General features: G+C 43.0%; 1 protein-coding gene across 1 annotated transcript; it reads right to left on the bottom strand.

The window, feature by feature from the left end:
• Window positions 1-426: 426 nt before the first annotated feature.
• Window positions 427-25205, bottom strand: LOC146274030 (NACHT, LRR and PYD domains-containing protein 3-like). The gene is given in 11 exon segments (XM_084704039.1): window positions 427-1293; window positions 1296-1645; window positions 3130-3176; window positions 5159-5332; window positions 5431-5462; window positions 12930-13104; window positions 17920-18087; window positions 18221-20033; window positions 20439-20582; window positions 21011-21275; window positions 24949-25205. Coding segments are annotated over 10 exon segments (3342 nt in total). The 5' UTR covers window positions 21267-21275; window positions 24949-25205; the 3' UTR covers window positions 427-1110.
• Between the last annotated feature and the right edge of the window lie 631 nt (window positions 25206-25836).

The following is a 25836-nucleotide window of genomic DNA, read 5'->3' as shown; positions in this document are numbered from 1 at the left end:
GGCAGCAATACTAATATGGAGAGAAGGACGTGTCTCTTGTCTCATTAGATAACATCCTGAAGGTATAAGCTTTCAGAGAATATATGGTTTTAATGTTTGAATCAGTTTTGCCTTCATGTTACAGACTAACATGTAGTAATGAAATGCTACGAATTGCCAAAATTACAAGTTGAGCAACCTTGTTTAATTTGGAAGACAATTCTGAAATAAAGGGTTTTTCTTTCTTCTTTTTTTTTTCCAGTCGGTAACTAGCATGTTAGCTAAGGTTAACTCCAGATTAGCTCACGGTTGTTATGGCAATAAAAAAACACTAGGTAGGTAGAAGGGTCTGATTTTTACAGTTAATAGCTCAAGGACAGGAGAGCAGTGAGATGCTAGTACCGCTACATCCATGGCCCAAAGAAAGTTAACCTGAACGTTAGCGAGTAGGATGGTTGGAAAAGCAGGTTAGAAGCTCCGTTTCAGAGTTCGAACGAGGACTCCAGCAAGTTGGCCTGGTTTCTTCTTCCTCCGTCTCGCAGGTAAACAGAGCGGCGGAACAACAAAGAGCCTGCTGCAGTCCAAGCTGGAACTCCGGAAAGTGAGCTTACAGTTTAACCACTATGAAAACACATTCATTTTACATACATAAGCCCAAAATGTATTTAAGGTGTGGGACTGAGAACAAAGACAGGATTGTTGTTTGTCAACGATTAAAACCTCCCTCCTTCCCTCCTGCTCTGATAGCCCAGTCATATTACTGGTCCTAAATGTAGTGTTTACAGTGTATGTATGCATGCATGTGTGTGTGTGTGTTCATGTGTGTGTCCATGTGTGTGTATGTGTGTGTGTGTGTGTCTAGGTCTACTGGGTCACTAACAAACACACAGCTTGTCTTCTATCATCCTATGTAAAACATCTTTATTTCTTATTTAGTCAGTAAGACACTATTTAGTTCATCACATTCAGTGGGACTGAGATCAAAGACAGGATTGTTGTTTGTCAACAATTAAAACAAAACATTCTACACACACCAATATTTACAAACACTCTAGGATATCAATTCCAACTGTATACAGTTCAATCTTCATTGACATCTATGTGAGCACAGTGTGTGAGAGTGTGTGTGGGCTATTCTACGTGACACAGGGACACTGAGGTGTCATAATGAACATAGAACCCAGGATAGAGGGGCTCAGTGAATGTGCTGTGGAATGTGTGCAGGTGGGTCAGTGTGTCAGAGGAGACTGTGTAGAAGGACAGAGTGCCGGCCGGCCAGTCCAGATACACTCCTACTCTGTGGGAGCTGGAGGGGGGGCAGGTATGGCAGTGTTCTTCTTATTGTGCCTGGCATAGTAACTGTTATTACCACAGTACAGACTCCAGGACTTGTTATTGTGTCCAAGCAAATAGTCATAACCCTGTCCTCTCCTGCTGATTCCTTTATATGTCACTGCTATAGAAACCCCTCCTCCACTCCACTCTGCCTCCCAGTAACAGCGCCCAGACAGACCATCTCTACACAGCACCTGTGGATGGTACTCAAATCTCTCTGGGTGATCAGGATACGGCTGCTGCTCTCTCCTCCATGTCACCTTTCTGTTCTCCTCAGACAGAGAGAGGTTTCTGTATGCTGTGTTTGGGTCCAGTTTGAGCTCACAGGCATCTGATGGGGGAGACCAAGACACAATATATTACTGATCATCATCATTCACAGGGGGAGAGGAGAAGGAGGGAAGGTGGAGAGGGGATGAAAAGAGGGGTGGAGGAGACAGGGGAGGGGAGAAGAGGAGATGAAAGGAGAAGAAAGGAGATGTGAGGGGAAAGAAGGGGACGAGGAGAGGAAGGCAGGACTGGAGGGGTATTGATGTGCACACATAGCACACACAGATGTACTAGGGATGCACCCATCAGACTTCAGTCCCGATACTGACACCAATGCCTGGGCTTTGTGTATCTGTTGATACAGATCCGATACAGATGTATACCTCCCACCTTCCTTCCACCATGTGGAAGAGACTAAAGGCACCAGACTTTACTAATGAAGACAAAATAACAGATGTAATGTACTGATTTCTTATTAGTTGTCATTTAAAAAACTATTGTGCATTCAAAATGCGAAAATAGAATGTAATTACATGTATGAAAATAAATACAATTTAGCAGTAGAAACAAAATAGTGTACAGGTCAAACATACAATAGTAATCAAACAATTACCAAACAAAATGGTAAAAATAATGTTTGAATTCTTATTTGTTTTCACTGGTTGCTGGTGTTTGAACCATGGAAATTTAAATTGAAGCATTGCAACATGCGGTGTACAGCTTGTGTACAACCAGTGGACAGATAAACTTAAAAGCAACATGGAGCGAGCCAATGAGTTGGCTGTGTGGAGATATTTCACGTTTGCCATGCCAACTAGCTTGTCGGCTGTTAGCAATGTCTACAAAGTAAATGTTTTGTGGGGTGGTGGTAGTACTGCAAAGTACAATAGTACCAATTTAATCAAGCACATCCAAAAGCACACTGCTTGGAACAAGCCGAATTCCTGCAGCTCAACGACTCTACTACACTGTAGAATCCACAGTGTAGATTAACCCGTTAACCTGTGAAGGAGTAGCGTCTCACATATGTGATCGTTCGAGTACGGGTTTCACGTCGCATATGCGATTTCTTAAATTCCAACTGAATATTTTCCGATAGACAAAAACTATGCGACAAACGCTGTATGGCTTCAATATGTACTAATGAGAAGGCTAACAGGTAACACTAGCATGCTAGTAGCATTGCTACGAGTATTATGCTTGCCGTGGGGACCGTTGGAAATATTTAGAACTCAAGCATCTAAAGGTTCGGTTAACTCATGCTGCTGAAAAATGACATAGAATATGCTGTGAAATAAAGGATGGATCGGCCAGTGGATCTGTACATTTTTTCAGCTTCCCGATCCAGCTATTTTTTCAATATCTGGGCCGATATCCGATCTTTCAGTAATATCGGATATTGATGTGGCTAAGTGTGTTAAATTATTGCTTCTAAAAGTAGTGTTTACAGTGTGTGTGTGTCCATTTTTGACAGTGTCCAAGTCACTAATGGTATTGTCCATGTATGACTTTGTGTACTAGAACCAAGTAGCTGTCAATACTCACATTTCCTAAGGCCAGGTTTGATCCAGCACTCTCCACCATGATCCACACTGCAGGGATAAGCAGAGGAATGATGAAAATACACTTCACCTGTTGATAAGTGACTTGCAACTGACTTTCTAAGTAAACATGTTGTTTCTCTTTTATCATCAGAGGTGTATTCCAGAAAGCAGGTTTAACAAACTCTGAGCCTAACCCTGAACTCTGACTTGATGAACCCTGAGATGGGAAGCTCAGAGTTATCGCTTCCAGAACAGCTGATCTGATCTGAGTTAGTTCCAGTGAATTCAAAGTAATTTGAATTCACTGGAATTAAATTATCATGCGTGTAGGCGAGTATGAAGACATTTTCAGAAAGCAAAAAAACAACTGCAACAGCAAAAGAGAGGCAATTGGTACATTTAAATGCAGCAGTGTTTCCCACACATCGAGTAATTTGTGGCGGTGCACCACAGAATCAACACCGGCCGCCACATATTGCGTTTCGTTATTATTATTATTTTTAATTACGCTATTTAAAACACGCAGCGTATTCGTTCAGCTGCATTTCCTTTCCCTGCTCTCCCTCCGTATTTTTGTCACTCACGCGTGTCTCTCACATACACACACACACACACAGTCACAATGTCGCAACGTCAGCACACGTTAGCAACAACACATAGATACGCCGTTCTAGTAAGACAGACAGCAATATCAGCGAGCCTTCAGCATTAGTACCGTAGCTAAAAGTTTACGACAGTTGAGGCTACTTTTCCCCATGTAACTACAAACATGTCTTAATCTGCTAGACAAGTGGGTTCCCCTTCGTTCTGTAGGTGAGCAGTCTAAGCCCTACTTACACGTTGTCATGGAGCCGACCAGCTTACATTTACATTACATTTACATGTATTCATTTAGCAGCCGCTTTTATCCAAAGCGACTTCCAAGAGAGAGCTTTACAAAGTGCATAGGTCACTGATAATAACAACAAGATAGCCCCAAAGCATTGCGGGTAGCCAAAACAAGCACACAGCTTAATAGTTATTTAGCACCAGCGTTGCTACCTGCATATACATTTACATTTAGTCATTTAGCAGACGCTCTTATCCAGAGCGACTTACAGTAAGTACAGGGACATACTCCTCAAGGCAAGTAGGATGAAGTGCCTTGCCCAAGGACACAACTTCATTTGGCACGGCCAGGAATCGAACCAACAACCTTCTGATTAATAGCCCGACTCCCTTAACCACTCAGCCATCTGACCCCCCATATATGCAGTATTTGTTTACAATATTGTCAGGCTTCAACCAGTGCTGCAGAAAGACAGGGTAAGAGAGAGAAAGAGAGAGATTTGTTAGGTCATTGAAGAAAGAGTAGGAGAGGAGGACAGCATCTAACATGCTGCTGTGAGAGAGCTAGCTGAAGCAACAGGTGAGGTGGACAGACAGATGTAGAAACAGGCAGGTAAGAAAGCAGGTCTCAGGACAAGGGATCTCATTTCTAGTCTTTGGTTTCTGGCAGATAGGACTTGAATGGGCGTGTGGATTTTGTGAAGGTGTGAATCATTTAATATAATAAAGTTATGTGTAACGAATCATTAATGAAGGAATTATTTTGAACCCCCCTTCCCCACTGGTCAGAATCGAGGCAACCCCTGACAAACGGCTTTCTAAACTGTGGGAAACACTGATGCAGTATATTAATTTTACATTTAACCACAGCTCTTACTACAGGTGAAGAAGTGGAACAATCCTATGGGCACAAAACACACTTAATAGCAGCTGAAAATGAAATGAAAATAGACACTTTGCCAATAGACACATCAGTGTTTCCCACACATCGACTCATTTGTGGTGGTGCGCCACAGAATCAACACCGCCACGATTTGTTAAAGGACCTCGACCTACGGTCTCGGTCAACAAACGTTTGAACAAATCTCTGCTTACAAAGGCGTTTGCAGACCTGTCAAAAAGTCCATATTTGCAGTTTGATGTATGTTCAGTGTTAAGCAACATTACAGAAAGAGGTGTATAAAAAACAAACATCTACTTACTTGAGTTTCTCCAGTCTGCAGTGTGGATCCTCCAGTCCAGCAGAGAGCAGCTTCAATCCTTTTTCTCCTGGATGATTGTAGCTCAGGTCCAGTTCCCTCAGGTGGAAGGGGTTGGACCTCAGAGCTGAGGCCAGAGAAGCACAGCCTTCCTCTGTGACCAGACAGCCTGACAGCCTGTAGAAAGAGGATCAATATAGTGACGGAATCCATCTGGGCCTCCAGAGTGAGTCAGCACAGAGGGGTTCATTTGGCAGGTGCTGTCATAGCTGCACCTCCCCTCATTAGACAGAGTGACCCACGTAATCTGATATCAGAGAAGTTGAAGATGTAACTCTTTATCCTGTATGTGTATGAGAATGATACTGTGTTTAGCATTCCATTTGTGTAGAGAGAGGCCAACCCCCCAGGTGAACTATAGGCAAGGTCCAGGCTTAGGCAAACAGGAATATCCTTATCTTATCTGAGCATTTCATTTAGTTAGCCTAAGCAGGGCCACTTCAAGACACACGCAGGCAGGATCTCTGTAAGGGAGCCAATGGAAGAAGAGCCATGTGACAGACAATTCATCTATATATTTGTACAACATGGTTTATGTATTGGGAATGTTGGGATGATAATAGAAAATCAAGGATAAAGAACAAGCAAGTTTGCTCAACAATTCAATCAGTTCAATAACTCAATCAATTAGCCAATTCCCTGGCCTGAATATGTCCACTATTTTAAACAGTTATCCTATTCCAAAGGAATAAATCAGTGCATCTAAACCAGCCAAGATAATTAGAGTATGCTATAGGGAAGGGAACTGCACATTTATGTGGCAGATAATATATTCAAAAGAAAAATTCCCGCATTAAATAAAATACGTCATGACAGTTTGCATTTGATTTGAAATGGTCACTTATTATCCCACTGGCATTTAATTATCACGGCAAACAATTATACTGCACTACTGTTAGTAAGGTAAAAAATAACAAAATCTGTAATTATCACTCCAATCATTCACGTCTTCTATGCTAAACCGAGCAGTCACGTGAAAGTGAATGAGGTGAACGAATCCTTTCTGTTTCCTCTACTGAGCCAATGAAACAGTCCAGATGTGCTGCCATGAGAAGATGAACGAATCACTCACTGAGACTACTAGTTACTCCTGAGTCAGAGAAGATGAACGAATCACTCACTGAGACTACTAGTTACTCCTGAGTCATTCTATAGATTCGTTTAATATGAAGGAATCTTTCACGAACGACACATCACTACTGGTCTCTTGGTTGGGATTGTCTATTATACCAGATTTTTGATGGGTAGCAAAGTTAAACGTGAACATACCACTTTACAATTAATACATGTAAATAAATAAAATAAAAATGTCCATTCCTCTGTATACTGAGGTAGTGACCAAATCAACTAATAAGTCTCCCTGTGTGAGTTCATGTTTAAACTGTAATTAAGCTGTAGTTCTCCTTTAGCTTTCCGGCAGTATAGACAGCATCTCTCTTCCACTTTCATAACTGTAGGAGCCATTTGTGTTTCTTGTTGGCATGTCATATTATTTTGGTTAGATAGAACTGTCAGTATATTTTGGACACTGGGTGGCAGTCATTGAAGGCACAGGGTTCTATATTTAGGGACACAGGTGACAGGAAGGGGCACAGGTAGAGGGAAGGCACACAGTTCTCACCAGACCAGAGAACAGACCACCAAGGACATTGGGAAACCTGGTATGTCAATCTACATTTTACAAGTGCCGTCTCACATTAAGTGAGACTGCCCTTTTATTGGAACTTGAGCTTCAAACTGAAAAGGTGTTTTTGTAATCCACAAACCCTGGCCGCTATCCCCGCTACATTGTCGTCATCTGCACTGGTATGATTGACGTAGATGGAAAATCTGAAGTTCACAGGGATGCAAACACGTATGGTCAAAAAAGAGAGAGGTAATTGAAGCCCTCGCCTTGTGGCAAATATCCATATACCTACATTGCCACTAACCCCCTGACATCCCTGGCCCACCCCTATATGCACAGAGTAAAATTACATTCTGAAGATCAAAATACACCGACACTAATTTGTAATATTCAATTTCATTTTTTATTCCGAGACATAAACTCTTAAATTATATAGCACTTCTTCTGGTTTTACTCCTTCTTCCTCTTCTTCCTGGCCACCTCTAAGGGCACTAAATGTTGATGATCCTAGCCAACTCCTTCAGCTGAGTAACAGCCTGGGAATGGCCCCTCACCACAAGATCAATGGAGGACAAGGCCTGTAGGGTCTTACTTTTGAGAGGCAGATTAAACACATCGGTTGTGTGCTCCCCACCGGCAACACAAATGCATACTTGTCAGTCCATTCTATCAGAAATTTGTGATTTTCTGAATCAACTTTTCGTTGGGTTTTGTCACGCAATGATTTTTGCTAAGGAAGAAACAGGTAGGCTAGCTACCGTTAGCAAATTGATTAGCCTGCGTGGTTGCGAATGACATACACAACCTGCGTTACCCACAGAGGTTGCGGCCAACGTTGAGTGAGTGAGTTGTCATGGTGATTACAGTTATTACAGCTCCTGATTATAGCTTTAGATTGGACACGGAAGATATAAAGTACATCTATTAGGAAAAAAATATAGGCTATAGCACAAAATCACGCACCAATGAATTGCGTCTAGGTATTGCGGTCCGGATCCGGACCAGAGTCCGTTTATTGAGTACCCACCGCAGACAGTAAAAGATACGCAGCAAGAAGAAACACTGGTGGTTCTATAGGCTACTGCTGATTTGCTTATTTCCTATTTACTTGTTGGGTGGAGGCAATCCAGAATTACTGTTGGTGCAATTATAATCAGACCCCCCCGCCCACCCCCCCTTAAAAAAAAAACTCTTAGGATCTGCGCGATTCACGCAAGTCACCCAAACTGACGTGAAAAAAGTGGGAGGCGCGCCGAAAAGCGCGCTGTTATTATATTTAACAGCAGAGAAAACCTCCAAATCGTTTTTTTCCGGCAACTTCAAATGTCATACTTTTCCTAGTGACCCCAACATTCGTAAGATGTCAAAAACAATTAACATTACACAACAAAGTGATATTATGTGTGCTACTAATTTAGATTACAGAGTCTTTAAAGGTGCTGCAGATGACAGTTCCTCCAGTTCTCTCTTTGATGAAGCCATGAGTGCAACTCTGTTGTCTAAATCAACTATACAAACACATGGGCCCTATCTTGCACCCAGCGCAATTGACTTAGTCAAGACGCAAGTGTCATTTCTAGTTTTCACTCGACGCACGTCGTAATGACTTTGCGTTCCCGTGGGCGGTTCAGCGAAAAAGGAGGCATGTTCCGGCGCAAAAGTTCCCTGGTGCTATCTTGAAGTTTCCGAAAAACAATTCCGCTATTGACCAGGAACAACGTGGTCTAAAGTCAATGGCGCATTATTCAGATGCTATTTTAAGGGCGCAAGCTTGGTCCGTGCGCACTGCTGGTGAGGCCAGGGTCTTCTTTCTGCGAAGCTACGTTACATTGTTTTGATTTATGGCGTGTTTCATTTCTTCAATGATTATAAAAAGATTTTCATAAGAAATTTCTATGTATGTGAACTTGATTTGTAACAATGGTGGCAATTTTCTCCCATGACTGTTTAACCGAAGCTAATTTGGTTAGGTTTCTTCTCCCATGCCCATCAGAATCAGAATTCGGTTTATTCGCCATGTAGCCTATGTTACAAAAATACGCGATTTACTGTGGCAGGAAGGTGCAAACAATAAACATATACAGGTATAAATTAAGTACAAAAGTACATTAGTTAAACTAATTCTAAGAACTAAACAATTTAAAAATTTAAAAAAATTACATATATGTAAAAATAATAATAATAATAATTCGAATGAGCAGCATGAGTGGGCAACTTACTGCAATGAGAAAACTGCTCTGCCTTTCCCATACAATGTCACTTCTCTATCTTTTACGGCCCTGACGAGAACGTCGGTCTCCTCGGCTGTGAACCGCTGGCGTGCGCCTGTAAATCCGCCGTTATAATAGCAATTCGCCATGGAACAAGCGCTGCTCTTAAAGGGAATGTGAGATGATGCTCTGATTGGTTTATTGCACGTTACGCCCAAACCACACCCATTAGTAATGTAGCTACTTCAGACCAACCCTTTTTAGATTTGCGATAGGCGCAAAGTCATTTATCCCGTCGGCAAAATAACAACCATGCTGAAGTCACGCCCACAAAGTTACTTGCGCTTTGCGTTTTGATACTTGCGTTTCGGATCGTCAAAATAGGGGGGCATTGTGATTATAACTTTACTAATGTCTTGTGTAGAACATAAATACAGACCTCAGTGTCTCCAGTTTGCAGAGTGGATTCCCCAGTCCAGCAGAGAGCAGCTTCATGCCGGCATCCTTCAGATCATTGTTACTTAGCTCCAGTTGTCTCAGGAAGGAGGCTGACTTCAGCACTGAGCTCAGAGAAGCACAGCCTTCCTCTTTGATGTGACAGCCTGACAGCCTGTAGAAGGTAATCATTAGCGAGGGATCACACACACTATTACCCTCTAGAGGTAGAAATAAAGAATATCAGTCTGATCATTTCCTTTGGGTGTTGTGGTGAGTTACTGTTGCAAGATGAAAACAACAGGTGGACAAGGTGTTCTCATATAGAGCTTCTCTCCTCTGGAACAGACTTCATGTTTTAATCAGGGAGGCTGGCACTGTCTAGGTCAAACTCAAGGCCCGCGGGCCAAATGTGGCCCGCCAAGTCATTTTATGTGGCCCGCGGAAGATTAAATGGTGTATTGAAATAAGTCTGGATTGACCATAAACTACATCTCTCACAATGCATTTCAATTATGTTACGGCAAAGTGACAACATCCCGCCTCTAGAAAGCAGTGTATGCACATCAATGTTAAACGCAAAGTTTAACAGGGTTAAGGCAAGCATGGTTTGAATGACAGCACTCCAATGCAGCCGGTTCTGCAAACGTAGGCTACCCCATGCGCATTTTCAGCCAAGGTCCCCGGGCATTCAACCCAAGTTGGTATTGCTCTCGAACTTGGTGTACTCAGCCAAGCTAGCGTGTTTTTGCTTCTCCTGTCGACAATTTGGAGCCAGAAATGATGAAGACATCACCTTCACTAGACAAGGTTTTATCAATTGGAAAACTGCTTTATTTATGTTTATTTTGCATAAAGTTCAAAAAGCTATTCTGCGTTCAAATGAAGGGCAAAAAATGGCGCTGTCGCGCTATGCGTGCTTGCATAAAGTGTGGAAGTCCCTATCTAGCATCACAACAAACCCAGAATACGTCTTAAATTTGGGCTAATCCCCAATGTTTACAACGCCTGGCTCCGTGCCTGGTTAACACTCGGATCGATAAGCAGTCTAAAAAATGGTAGGCCTATCAATATAAAAAATATGATCCCCTTCCATAATCATGATACCCCCCCAAAATTGTAACTGCACCCCCAGTCAAAGCAGGCTGCATCCGGCCCTGGATGGAAGGCAGTTTCAATAAAGATGGGAAAGCGAATGTTTGTGCTTCAAGGAGAAAACCGGTATGCATTTTGTGTTATAAGGCGATGTCGGTCGTTAAAGAGTACAATCTCCGCCAGCATTTTGACACCAAACACAGAGATAAATATGCAAAATGTATCCTCCAAGAAAAACAGCAGATTGTCCAAGAATTAAAAGGCGGACTGCAATTACAGCAGAACACGCCCTGTGTTCACAACAGCTACAACTACATTTACATTTACATTTATTCATTTAGCAGACGCTTTTATCCAAAGCGACTTCCAAGAGAGAGCTGAACTAAAAATCGTTACTGACATTACATCGTAGTTACAACTGGCCCTTTGAGGGCAACCATAATGCTGATGTGGCCCTTGGTGAAAATGAGTTTGACACCCCTGGTCTAGGGGTTACATCAAGAGCAATGAGTTGGAACTCTGATTATCTGTGTTCAACATCCATTTGCACATTTTATTTTCACATGGTTGAAAGTGATGGTTTGGGGGCTCTTTTGCTGGATCCAGAGTCAGCCACTTCCACAGAGTGAGTGGCACCATGAACCAAAACTGCTACCATAGCATTTTGCAGCATTTCAACCATCAACTGAGACTCGCTTACTTTGACCCATGTTAATCTGTGCTTGAAGCTGTTGTCCTGTGAGCCGCCTATCACGCAAGCTGTTCACTTTCTGAAACTTGTCTTCTGATTCTGTTGTGGCTTTGGGTCTGCCAGACCTCTTCCTGTCAGTTTCCTCCAGTTTCCAGGTGCCTTTTGATGGTGTCGGAAACTGTACTCACTGACACCTTGGCTTTCTTGGCAATTTCTATCTAAAGTAAAGACCTACACTTTTAAGGGTTATAATGGTCTGTCTGTCTTCCTTTGTTAATTGAGAAACCTAAACTATTTTTTTTATACCTCTGGCAGTTTACCACTTACCTTTGTACCATTTCAGGTTATTCACTGGACTTGAACTACTTAAATTTCAATACAAATTGTAAAAATGGGGGTGTTCGTTTGACCGGTCGTTTATATATTCTAGTTTAAAGTTGTAACATTCTTGTCTGCATTCTGTTCTCTTTTTGCTTTAATGTTATGCTACATGTAGGAAGACCCACCTAAAGGAATTCAATGTTACCTTTTATGGTCTGTGCAAATGACCAATACAAGTGTGCTCAACTTCCAACGTTGCACCTGACACTTAAGGCTGAAATATACTTCACTCTAAGTTCATGTACACATGCTGAATGGCTGCAGCAGGTATCCTGCATTCGTTTGGTGTGTACTTTGTGCGCGTCTCCCTGACCCTTAAATGTACAATAATATGATGAATAGTATATCTTAACCCTTGTGTCATAAGGGTCAAAGATGACTGTAGTTTTATTTAACAGCAGAGAAAACCCCCAAATCGTTTCCAACTTCAAATGTCTTACTTTTCCTAGTGACCCCAACATTTGTAAAATGTTAAAAATAATTAACATCACAACAACCACAAAAACACAAACGTCCACAATGGGAAAGTTATATTATGTGTGCTACTGATTTAGATTACTCAGGGCCTCATCTACTAACAATGGTGCAGTTTACGCTGCGTCTGTTTTTGCGAGTTGAATAATAGCGCCCGCTATGCTTCCTCATTTTGCGTAGTATTTATCAAACCTGACACCCATCAGGCAATCAGTGCATACTCCGCCCTCAAACGTAATTTGCGCGTCTCTAAAAGAACAATGGGCTCGCATATTTCTATCATGGATCTTCCTACGGGAAAAAGAAAGCGCAAGCTTAAATGTAGTGACGTGCATGAAGTAACAGCAAACCTGAACATATTACAGGGCAGAACATTTACATGTATTCATTTAGCAGACGCTTTTATCCAAAGCGACTTCCAAGATAGAGCTTTACAAAAGGGCTTTGGTCAATGATCATAAACCACGAGATAGCCCCAAAAACATTGTGGGTAACCAAAACATGAAGCATACAAACATCCACACTCCCCCCCAAAAAATTGGCCTATGTCTTCGCCTTGCTCGGATCACTGCTGTCATTGAATAAGGTACATTGGTACACACAGGAAAACCCGCTCCTGGTTTACACCTGCGTTTAAGAGGCAGAGAATTTCCCCCGCAGAATAGAGGCGCACTCTTACTGGCGGTCTTTGTAAATACCGCAAAAAATATTATTAGGCGCACGTTACACGTATCCTCCCACCTTTTTGGGTGGAACTCCCACTTCCCCCCTTTACTATTGTCTCATGTAGAACATAAATACAGACCTCAGTGTCTCTAGTTTGCAGAGTGGATTCCCCAGTCCAGCAGAGAGCAGCTTCATGCCGGCATCCTTCAGATCATTGTTACTGAGCTCCAGTTGTCTCAGGAAGGAGGCTGACTTCAGAGCTGAGCTCAGAGAAGCACAGCCTTCCTCTGAGATGTGACAGCCTGACAGCCTGTAGAAGGTAATCATGATATGGATTACAAACACTACTATCTTCTAGAGGTAGAAATAAAGAATATCAGTCTAATCATTTCCTATAGGTGTTGAGGTGAGTTACTGTTGCAAGCTGAAAACAACAGGGGGACAAAGTGTTCTCATATAGAGCTTCTCTCCTCTGGAACAGACTTCATGTTTCAATCAGGGAGGCTGGCACTGTCTAGGTGTTGTAGCAGAGAGTCAGACCACCAACACAGCCATTTCTGATCACCTCGGTAAGACACAGCGCTGACGACATCACGACGACTGACTGCATTGTATGAGCCTCAAAGGGCTGATCCCAGACCTGGTGTCTCCTTCCCCCAGGCAGGGAGAAGAGCCAGCCAAACGGCCCACCTTCCTCAACCTCTCCCTACTCCAGAGAACGTTGGATTAAACAAAGGATTGATCCAAAACAGACATTTAATGGATTTACAAACATCTCTCAAAGACAGTACTGTTTGTGGACACTAGAAGGATTATTGGAATTTGTGTGTGTCAATGTATGCTTTCCCTTTAATGCTGTGTTGATGTAATTTGATGTTTTTAATGTAACTTCCTTTCCTGTTATGATAAATCAGTCAATATTGATATAAAAATGATTTCAATCTACAAACTAAACCCTTTATTAATGTTGTATTGTGATATTTGGAAGTATAAGCAATACATGGACATTTTAAATAACTCAAGTTACCAACCAGTTTAACACCTATATGCGAATCTCTGGATGATAATGGGGAGTAACTGAATCAAAGAGTTCACCTTCGAAAGGATACCCCCTTTTGCAAAGATTATAAAACCCTCACGCACGAGCAAACCTTGCTTTTTTGCCAGGATTCAATGGAAGTGTTTGCGACACATCTGACTTATCCTTCTCAATCAGAAACTCACTGGTCATCTCTACTCTTGATGCATGATTATGCTTTGCTTATGGTCTGCACCTCTCTCTGTCACCGACCACCTCTGGAGAAGTGGTGTCGGAAAAATTGAAGACTTAACCTTTTATTCTGTATACAATTATTTACATTTACATTTTACATTTAGTCATTTTAGCAGACGCTCTTATCCAGAGCGACTTATAGTAAGTACAGGGACATTTCCCCAGAGGAAAGTAGGGTGAAGTGCCTTGCACAAGGACACAACATCATTTGGCACGGCCGGGAATCAAATGAGCAACCTTCAGATTACTAGCCCAATAGGCTCTGTGCACAATCGTACTGACGAACTTCCGCTGTAGCCAAACATCGGTAAATCAGTTTCCGGTTTACTGGAGACCATCACCCGAGTTTCCAAAATGCTCAGCTTTAGTAGATGTCTCCAAGACCTGCCTAAAATAAGCGTCAGTGACGTACATCGCATCGTAAATGCTTTTCCCCCTGCTCCAACAAGCTGCGGGACAAGGGATTCAAACTGTACATATCCAGTTATCTGCACAACTATAAGGGTAAGTAGTTTAATGTGGTGTTCCGGTCGGCTAGCGGCTAAGGTAGTTAGCGATGTGTTCATTTTTAGTGTTGTATAGAAGCTTGTTTTTCTTAATTTTAAACGCTAACTGTCCGTTTTTATGTATTATCATTTGTATTTTCTGCCCCTCTCGGCATCTCCCCTGTCCGAGTCAGAGCTCTCTGACCTCATTCTCTCTCATCGCCCCACCTCCTGTCCCCTTGATCCTGTCCCCTCCCCTCTCTTTCAAACCATCTCCCCCTCTATCATTACTTTTCTGCTCCATGTCCTAAACTCCTCTTTTACCTCTGGCACCTTCCCCTCTGCCTTCAAACAGGCCAGAGTTACCCCTCTACTCAAAAAACCCTCCCTTAACCCTGCCGTCCTCCAGAACTACAGACCGGTATCACTGTTACCCTTCTTCTCTAAAACAATTGAACGTGCTGTATCTAACCAACTGTCTAACTTTCTCTCTCAGAACAACCTGCTTGACCCCAACCAATCGGGCTTCAAGACCGGCCACTCCACAGAGACTGCCCTCCTTTCAGTCACCACTGCCCTCCAGTCTGCCAGAGCGGCTTCAAGGTCATCCGTCATCATTCTGCTGGACCTTTCTGCAGCGTTTGATGCGGTTAACCACCAGATCCTGCTCTCCGGACTTTCTGAAATGGGCATCACTGGCACTGCACTCCAGTGGATCTCATCCTACCTGTTGGGAAGATCCTACCAGGTCTCCTGGGGAGGAAAACTGTCAGACCCTCGCCAGCTCTCCACTGGTGTCCCACAGGGCTCCGTCCTTGGACCCCTCCTCTTCTCTCTGTACACCACCTCACTTGGACCAATCATCACCTCCCATGGCTTCTCCTACCACTGCTATGCTGACGACACACAGCTGTACCTGTCGTTCCCCCCGACCGATCCGGGGATCTCAGCTAGGATTGAGGCCTGCCTCGCAGACATCTCCGCCTGGATGACCGAGCACCACCTCCAGCTGAACCTCGCCAAAACAGAACTTCTCATCATCCCGGCCAAACCCTCCATCTTCCACGACCTCTCAATCACCCTGGGATCTGCGACGGTGACCCCCTCATCCTCTGCCAGGAATCTTGGGGTTACCATGGATGACAAGCTCTCCCTCACGGCCCACATTGCTGCGGTCTCCCGGTCGTGTAGATTCACCCTCTACAACATCCGGAAGATCAGGAGATACCTGTCTGAGCACTCCACCCAGCTTGTCCAAGCACTTGTCCTCTCCAAGTTGGACTACTGCCACTCGCTGCTCGCCGGTCTCCCAGTATGCGCAACCCGCCCTCTTCAGAGGATTCAGAACGCAGCGGCCCGCCTGGTCTACAATCTACCCAGACGCTCCCACATTACCCCGCTCCTCATCTCCCTCCACTGGCTACCCATAACGGCCCGCATCAGATTCAAGACCCTGGTACTGACCTTCCGAGCAGTGAACGGGACTGCACCCGACTACATCAAGTCTCTCCTGCAGCCTTACACCCCCACCCGCCACCTACGGTCTTCTTCAGACAACCGCCTGGTGGTCCCACCGCTCAAGACCGCCCGGTCCCAACACAAGCTCTTCTCCTGCCTGGCCCCCCAGTGGTGGAATCAACTCCCCACCTCCTTCAGAGACACAGACTGTCTCTCCACCTTCAAGAGAAGGCTCAAGACGCACTTGTTCCGGGAGGACAACGGTACTTAGGAATGGTTTGCTGAACCCAATGCTAGTTTCCTCAAGGATCATAATGACTCTTGCTTAGTCTGTTGCTCTTGTTGGTTAGTGGTAGCTGATTTGAACTGTTGTATTCTATTTTAGTTCATCCTATTTCTATTGCTTTCCTACAGGTACACTTGCACTTAGAGATTCATGTTGTTTAATTGTAACTTGCTTAACTACATGCTCTTATGGTTTCTTCCCTTTAGCACTTATTTTTTGGTTGTTCACAATATGTACTTGTTTTTGGCTACCCGCAATGCTTTGGGGCTATCTTGTTGTTATTATCAGTGGCCTATGCACTTGTGTAGAAGGACCATTTTGAGGGAGGACCAGAAGGGTAACATTTACAGTGGCCTTCTTAAATGTGCAGTGGTCTTGTAATTCTTTCCAGAGCTATAGTAGTACATTACACCATGAAAGTATTACATAATACATCCAATAGCAGGTCTGTCAGTATACCATGCAGCACACTTTTCTGGCTATTTCTGACACACAGCCTTGATGCAGGGATAGTGGTGTGTCAAGCACAGGGACAACAGTACACTAGCAGACAGATACAAAACACAATGCCATGTCAGCCTACAATAATATAATAAAGTAGTATGTCTTAAATATATGTCTGTCCCACCCTGGTCTGTTTCACCCATCTCATGTTTGTCTCCACTCCCTCCAGGTGTCTCCCATCTCTCCTCCTATCCTCATTTATCCCTGTGTTTTCTGTTTGGGGCCAGTTCTTCTTGTTTGTCAAGCCTACAGTACCAGCATGTTTTTCTCTACCTCCAGATTTAGTCTTTTCTGCCTCTTAGTTCCCCTGGTCCTTACATCCTGCCTGGCCTGACTGAGTCTGCCTGCTGCCCTGTACCTGAATGACTCTGCTTGTGGATGACAAACCTAGCCTGCCCTGAATAGTCTTTGTCCGGCCCCCTTGTACCTTTAATAGACCACAAACTCACAACCAGTCTGTGGTGTGTGATTCAGGGCGTAGTGTGATTAAAACTGTGGTTGTGTTATATTGAACAGGTATGCAGACCTGAACCACAAACAGTTTACAATAACGTCCAAAAGACAGAGATGTTCACTGATGAGGCTGGGACTATTCCTTCATAGAACTTTTACCGGCATTTAGAAAGAAAACATTAAAAAAAGGTAAGCTACGCATACGTAAGTGACACACACTGTCAGGCACTCTGCACTACTTTAAGAGTGCTAATTTTTAGTTCAAATACACAGTTACAGATCAAATCTAACTTTGTACCTAGTCAAACCCTACTGCTTGTGTGTTTTGAGTGTTCTGGTCTTGACCCGGTATCGCCCTGCCTTGGTCTTGGACTTGACTCGGTATCGCCCAGTCTTGGTCTTAGTCTTGGTCTTAGTCTTGACCCGGTGTTGACTCCTCAAAGTCTTTGTCTTTTCTTGGTCTCGATACACCTTGACTCTGAACCTGCCTGCTGCCCTGTACCTGAATGATTCTGCCTTGTGGATTATGACCCTTGACTGCCCTGACTATTCATTGGCCGGCCCCCTTGTACCTTTAATAGACCACAAACTTACGACCAGTGTGTGATTCAGTGCGTGGTGTGAGATAATAAATATAGTTGTGTCATGTTGAACATGAATACAGACCTCAGTGTCTCCAGCTTGCAGAGTGGATTCCCCAGTCCAGCAGAGAGCAGCTTCATGCCTGAATCCCCCAGGTTGTTGTTACTCAAGTCCAGCTCTGTCAGATCTGAGGAGGGGAGAGCTGAGGCCAGCGCTTCACAGCACCGTTCTGAGAGGTTACAGTCATTCAGCCTACATGACATAAGGAGAATGTAAGACATCATCAGAGTCATAGTTTGTGGGATATGATCATACAATAATCAAATTTACATCACAATATGTGCTGTTGTAATATTATCATTTTTTTTTAAAGCCTTATACATACAGAGCAGTTTTGGAGTCTTTGACCACTGGCAGCAGTCTCAGAAGACCTTCCTCTGATCTGGAGTATAGCTTCAGGTCAAACACGTCCATCTTCTCTTCTGAAGTCAGCAACACAAAGACCAGAGCTGACCACTGTGTAGATGAGAGCTTCTTCTCACTGGAGAGACTTCCTGAGCTCAGGTAGCGTTGGATCTCCTCCACCAGAGAATGGTCATTCAGTTCATTCAGACAGTGGAACAGATTCATGCATCTCTCTGGAGATGGATTCTCTCTTATTTTCTCCTTGATGTACTTGATTGTTTTCTCATGGCTCTGTGTGTTGGTTCTTGTCTGAGTCAGTAGACCTGTTAAGCGAGTCTGATTGGACTCCATTGAGAGGCCTAGGAGGAAGCGGAGGAAGAGGTCCAGGTGTCCTTTCTCACTTTCTAAGGTCCTGTCCACAGCACTCTTGTAGAATCTGACAGCCGGTTGGAGGAAGGTTATTCTCTTGTAAAATTGTTTTTCCATTACGTTCTTGTTGTTGTTAATGAATGACAGAAACACATGCAGAGCAGCAAAAAGCTCCTGGATGGTCAGATGGACAAAGCAGTACACCTTCTCCTCACCACCCCATTTATCTTCTGAAAAGATTTCTGTGCACATCCCAGAGCAGTTTGCAGCTCCTTCAACATCAATGCCACACTTCCTCAGGTCTGCCTCTCTGAAAATCAGGTTGCCTTTTTCCAGTTGTGTGAAAGCCAGTTTCCCCAGTGATTGAATCATCTTAATGTTATTTTTGTCCCAGGGTGCATCAGTCTCCTCTTTCCTGCTGTACTTCACATCCATCTTTCTGACCTGGTCAACCAGGAAGTGTATGTAAACTTGAGTCAGATTCCTGGGCATTTTTTTTTCTCCACAGGTCTTTAAAACTGTTGCAATAATTAAAGCAACGACTGGTATGTGGCACATGATGTAGAGGATCCTTGATGTCTTGATGTGTGAGATGATTCTCCTGGCCAGGATCTCATCACTGCATCTCTTCATGATGTACTCATCCTTCTGATCATCATTGAACCCTCGTACCTCCGTCACCAAGTCAACACACTCTGAAGGGATCTGATTGGCTGCAACAGGTCGGGACGTTATCCAGAGGAGAGCAGAAGGAAGCAGATCTTTCATGATCAGGTTTGTCAGCAGCACATCTATGGTCTTTGGCTCTGTGACATCATCACAGCTCTCGTACTGCTTGTAGTTGAGGGGTATCTGGAACTCATCAAGACCATCCAAGATAAACAGAACTTTCAGTTCTGTCTTGTTTTCTTCTCCCCTTGTGAAAATGGCTGTAAGAAACTCTTTCTCCATTTCTTTGAAGCATTTTTGAATTACATCAATCAAGTTGTGCTTGTCTTTCTCCAACAAATTCAGTTGTCGAAAAGAGAGTGGGAAAATGAAATCAATGTCTTGGTTTTGTTTGTTGTTAGCCCAGTCCAGAGTGAACTTGTGTGAAGAAAAGGTTTTGCCAATGCCAGCGATTCCCTTGGTCAGAACTCTTCTAATGAGTTTCTCTTGTTCATCTGAGGATTTGAAGATGTTGTTGAATTCAACTTTTTTCTCTGACCCTCTAATCTTCCTGTATTCTTCCTCAATCTGTCGTACTTCATGTTGGTCATTGACCTCTCCACCTCCAGCCTCTGTGATGTAGAGCTCTGTGTAGATACTGTCCAGGGAGATCTTCTCACCATGCTGTTTCATCCCATCAACTATTTCTTCATACTTAGACTTGAGAAGTCTTTGATGTTTGAGTTTGTTGTCTTTGATGTTTTCTGCATATTTATCTAAAGAAAAAACATCCACATGTAAACTCAAACATTTAAACATTTGTAATTCATTCATATCATTGAAATACAATTAACATATCACAATTTGAAAATGAATGAGCAGCTTAATATTATAGCCTCTTTATTACAAGATTTAAATTAATTGGGGAAAAGTTCATTCATTGTATGGTGTCTTTATGATTGATGATGATTGTAATTATTGCTAATGTAATGCACTTTATTCTATCCATCATTCAGTTCTCTACCTTCTAAATTATCAACAACATATTTACTATTACAGTATAATTACTATTTTATCATCATTTCTTATGTACCATGACACTCTGTCATCATGATAATTTCTTATCATTATAATTTCTTATTTAGCATAACAGTATTTTATCATGATCATTTCTTATGTACCATGACAGTCTATTTGCTCTGAGGGGTTTCCACCAGGAGCAGCAGCATGGCCTCCAGTCTCAGTGGTGTTGGAGGAACCCTGGACTTCCTGAGGAAGACAGGAAGTTGAAGTGTTCCCACCAGCCTCCTCAGCACCACTGACACCTGTGAGGAGAGAGAAGACAGGAAGAGTCAGGCCTGCACTGTCTCATCCTCTCAGGTGTTCCACTCTGTGGAGCTGTGGGTGACATGTAAGGATCATGTCCTGTGTCTGTGCTGGGTTTCCTGTCCTGTGTGGACTGGGGTTGGTGTTAGCGTGCTGGACTACCACTAACATTATGTCACCTTGTTTAGTTAAGGGAAGGGTGTCAGTCGTCCTTACAGTGTCTGCAGTCCTAAGTGATAGATACACATGCAGAATAACACTGCAAACACAGAAAGGAGGGCAACATCTCCTCTACACTGCATCTCTGGCAGTGAATACAACATATGTCTGGATATTATTCCACAACACCTTATGAGTTTGCAGCATTATCACTGCATTGTTGTTTTTATTCATATATTGCTAAACATACAATTTACAAAACACTTACTCAGCAACTCAGAAAGATCATGTTGGTTCATCTCACTCAGGATCTCCACAGTGATCTTCAGAGCTCCTTTGAGTCCATATGTCTCCACCATCTTATCCACTGCGTCCAGTTCATCAGCGTTCTCCAACTTGTTCTTTGGGATGGGATTAAACCCATCTGGAACTTCATTCTGCAGGAACCATTTAAACTTCTTCAGCTCCTTTTCCCCGAGCTGCTCCAGAGTTTTCAACAGCTGCTTTTTATTACTTGTGGCCATTGTGGATCCCTGGAGAGAGTGGATTGTGTGTATCTTAGTAAGATACAGTTAAAACATTTCTTAAAAACTCGACTTTAAGTGACAGAAGATGTTTCACTCTTATCCAGAACGATCTACAGTAAGTAGGCTACAGGGACATTCCCCCCGAGCCAGGTAGGGTGAGGTGCCCAAGGACACAACGTCATTTGGTACAGCCAGGAATTGAACCAACAACCTTCTGATTACTAGCCCTTTTCCAAAACTGCTCAGCCACCTGACTCCCTTTCTTAATTAAAACGTTAAGCCATTTCCATGACACAGTATTGTTGTTTTCTTTCAGACTCATTTTGTTTCACACTTCACACATGTTGTTTGTAGTCTTGTGTGTTGGCTGACAGTTACCTTAGTAACAGTGATAACTAAACTGTCTTGTGTGTTGGCTGACAGAAACCTTAGTAACAGTGATAACTAAACTGTCTTGTGTGTTGGCTGACAGTGAACTTAGTAACAGTGATAACTAAACTGTCTTGTGTGGTGGCTGACAGTGAACTTAGTAACAGTGATAACTAAATTACATCTTCTGTGTTACCAACCTCCGTGTTCTGTGTAAACTCCACCCTACTTGCCTCTGGGAGAGCCACCGGCACACGTGTGGTGAGCATGCATCTGCCCCACTACTTTTCAAAATGATAAGGCCTCGCCCCACCACTTTCAACTCAGCGTAACTCAGGAGTATTGAGCGCATGTAATGTATCTACTATTAAAAACAAAAAACTTTAGCAACTTTATTTCTTCTTGCAATTAATAAAAATATAAATTTCAGCCTGTTTACTCTGTTGACTACATTTCAAACGCCTACTGCAACAAGTGAATGCACCTGTCAGTCACAGTGATCTCCTAGCTACAGCCAACCAATGCATTTTAAGCTACTACATGTTAACTAGAAAGCTATCTTACGTGACATTATTAGCTAGCGAGCTAGCTAAGTAGGTGGTATTTTAAGCTCACTGATGACATTTGTTTGCCACAGAAAATAGATATGTAGCAGAGAGTCAACAGACAAAGCATGGTACCATCCACACCTTTCTCCTACCCCCGACAAGGGAAGGGTCTTTCCCCCTTTGTCCTTATCTCCCAGAGCAGGAGCCTCAAAGTCCTGACCCAGTATGGGGTCAGGAACACAGGCCACATGGTCTCAGTATCAGACAAGGATGTGGATTTATAAACATTTTCTCAAGGATGACATGGCTCATGTACACATTCACAATTCAATGACAGTAGTCGATGTGTTATAATGTGTGTTTTTCTCATTTACTTAGAACGTTGTTTAATTGATGTTTGAGTGTAACTTCCCTTCAGGTATAGTTAAGTCAGTCAATCTTGATATCAAAATAATTGTATCATACTAACAAAACCATTTATGAATGTTGTATTGTTATATTCTGAAGTTTAAGAATTCCATGGACATTTTAGATAACGGAACTCAAAGCTATCAGCCACTTCACACCTCTGGGCAGATCCCAGGACGACGCCCAGGTGGGAAGCTACTGACCAATGAGAGAGGTCACCTTCACATGGATAACCCTGGTCTTTAGAGTATAAAACCCCCAAACGTACAATCATGCCCGCTTGTTCGTAGGATTAACTGGAGGTGGTGCCCCCCAAGAACTACTATACTTAATTAAGTATTACTAATAGTATTGCTAATCTTAAACGTGCAAACCACACTACAGATGAAATGATGACTCAAACGATGATACGTGACCCAAAGAGAAAAAAATCCAATCATAAATTTGGCATGTACTGTACAATCATGTACTGTAACTATACATTTTACATGCCTTGTGTGTAAGTGTCTACTAAGTTACTCAAATGTATGTGAATGTTGAATGTTGTATGTTATGTTGTATGACAATTATCCATTGTCAATTAACAAAGAATACAAATAGGACACAGAAGTTGACTTGTTCATTAAAATATAGACTGGTCCCGAAGAAAGGCCCCGACATGTCCCAGATTTTGCCCTGTGGTGCCACCTCTGCCTCGGGGGAATGTCCCTGTACTGTAAGTCGCTCAGGATAAGAGCGTCTGCTAGAAATACATGTAATGAATGAGGAAACACCTGTAGTTTAGTCCAGGCAGCACCAGCAGTTATGGATCCCATGATGACAAAGGGTACCGGGTTAGTTTGGGATTTGAAATCGTAACTTTACCTTTTCTTTGGGTATAGTTCTAAAGGTATATGTCGATGTAGACAGTCATATGGACTACGACACATATTATGTCCAGAAACATGACCTGTCATTTATAAATATAATCATGCCACTTCATACCAAATGAATCATTCAGCAGTGTACAAAGAAAAGTAAAATGGAGCAACAAAAACACACAAAGCTAAACTTAACCCTACACTGCCAGTGCTATAAACTAAACCTTATCTGTAAGGACCTCTGCAACAAAACCTGTTTCTAAACTAAACCCTATGCTGACAGTGCTAGCTAGTTCGATCTTCTGTCTGGATGTACTCAAAATGATTCTCATCTATCTGGTTTGACCCATTTCTACATTCCAGTCCTGTGCTCCTACAGGGCTCTGTAGAAACCATGTCATGGATGAGGAAATGCAGTTTCACTTGACGCTCCCAGTAGAAATGATGGGTGTTGGGTGGAATTGTGGGTCTCCTGACTTATAAGAATGATGGGTAAATACGACCTGATCTAAACACATTATTTAAAAACCTCTGCCAGTCTGATGTACAATCCCCCCTAATCATTCCAGAAACATGACTTGTCACCCTGTCACATGATTATCACTGTACTGTGTTCTGTACTGTAACTCTGGATGTTTGTCCTCCCTCACCTGCAGCCTACATCACTGCCCTGCCAGAACCCTCCTCTCTCTGCCCTGTCTCTGATCACCTGCCCTGCCAGAACCCTCCTCTCTCTGTCCTGTCTCTGATCACCTGCCCTGCCAGAACCCTCCTCTCTCTGCCCTGTCTCTGATCACCTACCCTGCCAGCACCCTCCTCTCTCTGTCCTGTCTCTGATCACCTGCCCTGCCAGAACCCTCCTCTCTCTGCCCTGTCTCTGATCAGGGTATTTCTCATGCTCAGGATACTCTTGCACAGGGCAAATGAAACATTCACCAATGCACAGAGGAACACATGGAACAGGTTTATACTAGATGGTGTATTGAATGAAGGTTTGTGTCATCATGGGTTGTCATGGGCTAACCATCTCTTTGACCCACAATCAAAAGCTGTTAGCACTAGCTCCTCAGTCTATAGAGGACCAAAGTAGTCTAAATATGATATACAAATATAATATTCTTTAAACCCTTAATGACACATACAGTGTTGTTATCATACATCCTAGTCTGTTTCCTCCCTGGACACTGATAACTGATAACCCAGCACATCCTCTTCCTGTTGATCAGCACAGGTAGGAGGTCCTTAACCACTGACTGACATTGTTGCCAACACACAATAGCTTATGATAACATTTACAGACACAATACAAATGTTTAACAGACATGGAATCATGTTATATTGTAGCCTAGGATCTATGCTGATAAACAAACACATGTCCAGTATTAGGATAAGACATCAGACCAGGGTAGGGATGCTAATTGACTTAATCATAACCTGTCCTGGACTGACAGTAAATCTTCACTCTCCAACATATGAATAAACACCTCTACTGACCTTTATAAAAGTCTGGTTTCACCATCAGCCTCCTCTCTGTGTTCCATCTGGTTCTGTGTGTGTCTGACAGTAATGCTGACAGTCTGATCACCTGGAGTGCTGCCTTGTACTCATCTGATCCCAACATTAAAGACTGCTCTTACAGCTGTTGGTATTGTTACTGTTCATTGAACATTCTGTACATATTATTCAAGTACAAAATTAAACCCTCACTCTTGGTTGTTCCCGTTTGGAGTCTCAGTACTGGAACTTTCTTCTGTAAGGGTGCATGCATGCCCAAACATGATGGGAGAAAGGCAGAGGTTTGAGGAAGAGGGGGAGGAGGTAAAGGAGACAGGGGGTGAGGAGGAGAGAGGGGGAGGAGGAGGTAGAGGAGACAGGGGGTGAGGAGGGGAGAGGGGGAGGAGAAGGTAGAGGAGACAGGGGGTGAGGAGGAGAGAAGGGGAGGAGGAGAGAGGGGAGGATTTGATCCTGGTTAAGGCTTGTTGTGACTCGTACTTGAGATCCTTTTTCTTAACCTGAGTCTTGATAGGAAGGAGAGAGAGATGGAGCAAAAGATAGAGAATGTACACTGTGTATATGTGTGAATGTGTTTGTATCAGTGTAGCTACTGTATATTTAAATATACTGTGTGTAAGTGTGAGTGGAGGAGAATATAGTACACCATTGTGTGGTGTGTGTATTTATGTGTATGTAGGTTTATTTAATAATAATATTATATGTATGTTTGTAGGTTGGTGTAACGGAGTTATAAATCTAAATAGATTAAATGTAAATAGAGTGTGAGTTTCGCCATAAATAAGCGTTTTATTAGTGTTGGTGTTTTGGAGCCACCTTTGGGGATGGACGTACTGCAGGTCTGCAAGATATATTCAGGTGCCGTTGTCA

Source organism: Hypomesus nipponensis, chromosome 9 (assembly GCF_054491055.1).
Source record: "Hypomesus nipponensis isolate SF chromosome 9, ASM5449105v1, whole genome shotgun sequence".
In the NCBI taxonomy this organism is placed as follows: domain Eukaryota; kingdom Metazoa; phylum Chordata; class Actinopteri; order Osmeriformes; family Osmeridae; genus Hypomesus; species Hypomesus nipponensis.
Note: the sequence above shows the minus strand (reverse complement) of the source record. Positions and strands in the feature narration are given on the sequence as shown.